General features: G+C 54.0%; 1 protein-coding gene across 1 annotated transcript; it reads right to left on the reverse strand.

Annotated features, from left to right (window-relative positions):
• Window positions 1-906: 906 nt before the first annotated feature.
• On the reverse strand, window positions 907-3,727 carry LOC123407689 (expansin-A16). Its single transcript, XM_045100877.1, has 3 exons — window positions 3,389-3,727; window positions 2,017-2,338; window positions 907-1,366 (listed from the first exon to the last, which is right to left on the reverse strand). The coding sequence occupies exons 1-3, from the start codon at window positions 3,552-3,554 to the stop codon at window positions 1,057-1,059; spliced, it is 798 nt and encodes a 265-aa protein (XP_044956812.1). The 5' UTR covers window positions 3,555-3,727; the 3' UTR covers window positions 907-1,056.
• Between the last annotated feature and the right edge of the window lie 816 nt (window positions 3,728-4,543).

Below are 4,543 nucleotides of genomic sequence, written 5' to 3' on the forward strand. Positions count from 1 at the left end.
CCAACGAAAAACAGAGACACAATCAGCACACTATTAGCTAACCTAACCGGGCAAAGCAACTCGAATCGACTATTGAAATACACAACTAAGTTCAATCTAAACAGGAGGCTGACTTACCCCTTGGGAACCCAGTCGTGGACGCGGCAGATCTCCGGCCCGATGCCCGCCTCGCCAAATACTCCGGGGTCGTCGCCGCTCGCCATTTCGCCCTGGGGTTCACCCTCGTACTTCCTCTGTGTGCACCAGCCCCCCACCTATCAGCGCTCTGGCCGGACGCACGGAAGGAGGCCACGCCGCGCGTCGAGCAGGTGGCGGGCGCCCCATCTGTGGCATCGCTGGAAGGTGGCGGGCGAAGTAGGTAGCGATGGAGCAGGACGGCCGCGACGAGCAGGTGGTGGCGGCGGCGCAAATGGTGACGGCGACGCAGGACGGCCGGCGGGCGGACGGGACAGAGTGGCGTCGAGTGGCCACCATAGGATTAATTTGTGGACGTTGTTGCACGGTCCCACATGTTAGCTCCGGACCCACGTCCACGCAGTCCCACATGTAAGATCCGAACCCACTATCACTAATGCCGACGGACGGAATGGACTCAAAACTGTCAGTTTGGCCTCGTCATAGTAGTTGCACACAGACTAGGGACAAAACTGAGCACAAAACTGAACACGATTCATAACTAAAAGCAAAACTGAGCAAATGGACACCACTAAACGTAAAATGATAATTAGCCCTAGAAGGATACTTCGGGGCAGGGGCACCAGGGCAGGCCGGCAGGGGCGGGACGATGAGGACGCACACAAGTCTTTGGATTTCAATCCAACGACTTTGAAATAGGCTGGCGTGGTTCTTTTAAGGCAACTTGCAAACAACTACGCCCTAAAGTTGAATAATCATGCTGGACGTGTGTAGCGGGCAGAGCGAAAACCATCCACTTTCCTGGGTCACGGCATTTTAGTAACCCTTGTAGTTCTAATTACAGCCGTTGGAGCTTGCAATCAATCCTCTTTCACCTACTCGACGAACTGCTTGCCCTGCAAATGGATGTTTCTCTTTCACCTACTCGACGAACTGCTTGCCTGCAAATGTCTGCGCAAACATCCAGTCCGAAGGCGCGACGTTATACATGGTGATCGTCCTCCCCTTTCCTCCGGTGACCTCGAACGACAGCGGCTGGCCTCGCAGGTCCGCGTCGCACTGCCAGTTCTGCCCCCAGTTCCTCCCCATGGGTATCCACCCGGTCCTCGACCCCTTCACCTTCACGGCGTCCACCTCGCCGTCGGCCGCCACGTTGGTGATCAGCACCTGGAGGAAGTTGGGGCCGCCGGTAATGGTGAACCGGATGCCGCCGGCCCTGTCACAGCTCACCCTGCAAAACCATCGCCAATGGCTGGTCACAGTCAGACGCCCCGTGATTTACGCATGGTGATTAAACTGCACACCAATTTTAATCTTATCCAGAACTACTATAAAGGATACTTGGTGTTTACTGCTGCTGGGACATACTCATAGCATTGGACTGAAACTGTGGAACTACTCATGATTAGCACACACGACACAAGTCAGATTCAAAAAAAGAAGAAATCGTCAGTGATTAAAGCTGCCCTTTCCTCATCAGCCCTGATACTTTCTACCCAGCAGTCCACAATGCAAAGTGGCTTCAGACATGTTACACATATGTTCTATGATCCATTTGTAATCATCAGAATTCAGACATCATTTCGAACTTCTGCAAAAGCAGGCTAAAAAAAACTCAAGAACGATAGTGCCATACTTTTAGCTACAACAGATGCACAACTCAAGAACGATAGTGCCATACTTTTAGCTACAACAGATGCACAACTCAAGAACGATACTGCCATACTTTTAACTACAACAGATGCACAACTCAAGAACGATAGTGCCATACTTTTGCACAGATGTATTCAGAAGTTATATGTTCAGAAATGAGAACTCATCACTGACAAGCTAAACGAGATCAGTACTGCATTACTGAGAAGTTGATGAACTGTTTGTTACCTTCGGAACTGCACCTGGACAATGTCAGCCTTGGCCTTGGCGACCCGGAGGAAGGCGGCCTCGGTCATCTCCAGGTGCTCCTTGGGGAAGTTGCACCAGCCCCCGTAGTCGTCGGCGAGGCCGAAGTTGGGGGCGCAGAAGTCGGTCGCCGTCACGACGACGGTGGGGCTGCCCCGCAGGCAATAGAGGATGTTGTTCACGCACCGGAGCTCGTAGCAGCCGCCGCAGGCGCTGCCCCGCCCGAACAGCGCGCCGCTCAGCCCGGCCGTGTACCTCCCGTACCTGAATATGTCCAGGTCCCCGTACCCGCAAGCGCCGCCACCTTTGGAGTTTCAAGCAGCCATTGCATCAGAAAACAGCATTTTTCGTTTCTTCAGGTAACATGAAACAGGAGAAAGGATTGGCACCGAGCACGGGACGGGATTAAATGAATAAACTGAGCATACGGATAGGATACGGTCTTCAGGATTCGGAGAGTATATTTTGGTGGATCTTGGTGAAGGTACACTGAAGGTGGGGAGGGGAAACAGAGTCGATTTCAGTGGAGCAATTACTGTGAAGGTACACTGACTTGAGTGCAGGCAATGACAGCAAGAAGAGGCCATGTTTGTACTGGCCTGGCCCTCATGTTAGGATTGTCAAATCATTCAATGTGCCTCACTCCCACTTCTTACGCAAAGGTCAAGAAATTGATTTACAGACACTTTATAGTTATTAGTAAACAGAAAAGGAAAAGGTGCACTAGTGCTCTACGTACTCCATTATTGGTTTTCTTTCGGCTGATTAGGATAGTATAGTAATGCACTAACACAGCAGAAAGAAGTTTTTGAGGTATTATATGGAAAGCGTTCATGGTATGGACAGCATTGGCGTCAACACCCCACTATAAGTATCAAAGAAACCCTTTTATACCATCTACTGACGCTATAAGTATCACAAATCACAATGAAACTAGTACTTAGTAGAATATTGCTATCATCTGCAGAACATCCATGGAATGTTCATCTCCAAGTGTCAAAACGCATCTCTCAAATGAGTAGCAGAGTGATAGGGAACAACTTCCAAGACCAAATCTTGACATCTGCTTTCTGCCGCAGCCTCCCAGCTTGTGGCATTTCTCTGCGAAATACGCCGGATCTACCAAATACCACACCAGCATCTCATCCTCGCAAGCAGCACTCACCATCTCCAATCTCCATTCAGAGGAAATGCATTGCACAGGGAAAGAAAGAGGGGCAGAAGGGAGAGGGAAATACTCTAGCAAACATCCCCTTCCCCTTCCCTTCCCTTCCTGCCTGATATTGTTGATGCCGCTGATGAAAAAGAATGAATAGAAACGGACGAGCACGCACACACACACACACATACATACCGTCGTTGAGCGGGTGGCCCTGGGACTCCTTGATGTAGGTGGCCGTGCCCAGCCTCCAGTCCTCGTAGCCGCCATTGCCCGCCAGCCTGACGCCGCCGCTGAACCTGACCTCGGAGACCAGCAGCAGCAGCAGCAGCAGGGAGAGCAGGAGCAGAGAGCCCATCATGGCGCCTGCGCCTGGTGATCACGGCCGGGCTCGCTTGCGGGTTGGACGGATGAAGGGCCGGGCTTGCGTGTTGGGGCGGCGGCGTGCGGTTTGCTTTGTTCTTGGCTCCTGGTCGGAATGGCGGTCTTTTGTTGGCCTCGGGTTGGACCGTGGTGGCGCGGGGGTCAAAGATGAGGAGGACACGGGACTGGAGCAGGAGAACGGAACAGGGGGCCTGCTTTCGCCACGCCCTTTCTGCCCTCGCTTTGTTGGGATTTGCGGCACACCCTCGCCTTTCGAGAACGCGACACCGCGTCGATGCGTTGCAGCTCTACTCCGTTGTGAGAGTTGAGAATTTACAGTTTTGCTTGCGCAATCAAATTGAGTTTTTTTATTCTTCTTCTTGTGCATGGTGAAAGGCCGGGGGTTTAACCTCCTTTTCCAAAAAAAAAATGGTGAAAGGTTGTGTATGGAGCGAGCGAGCGAGTTGGAAGGGTGGGGGAACTTTATTAGGTTTGTGTACGTGTCCTTGAGCTCGATTGATTCCCCTTCCTCGTGCTACTACTGCCCTGCCTGCTGCGTACGTACCCACTGCACTAGGCTCTTAGAGCATCTCCAACAGCCGCGCTATACAAGCGCCGCGCCGTAAAAAAGGCAGTTTTAGCGCGCGCGCGACGCGGCGGGCAGCTCCAGCGAACGCGCAAAAACGGCGCGCGCGCCATTTTCAATTCAGCGCGCTGGCCGAAACGCAATCCCGCGCCCGTTATTTGCTGCGCCGGCTCGCGCGCGCGCGACTCTCCCGCGCTCGCTCGCTCCCTCCCTCCTCCACTCTCGCGACCGCGCCGCCGCCCCCGTCCGACCGCGCCGCCGTCGCCGCTCGCGCCCCCGGCGACCGTTCAGCGCTTCCCCGGCCTATCCCCGCGCCGCCGTCGCCGCCCGCGCCCGCCGGCGACCAATCAAGCGCTTCCCCGGTCTGTCTCCGCTGCGGCCGCCGCGCCGCGCCCCCCGGC

Source organism: Hordeum vulgare, chromosome 7H (genome assembly GCF_904849725.1).
Source record: "Hordeum vulgare subsp. vulgare chromosome 7H, MorexV3_pseudomolecules_assembly, whole genome shotgun sequence".
Classification (NCBI taxonomy): Eukaryota; Viridiplantae; Streptophyta; class Magnoliopsida; order Poales; family Poaceae; genus Hordeum; species Hordeum vulgare.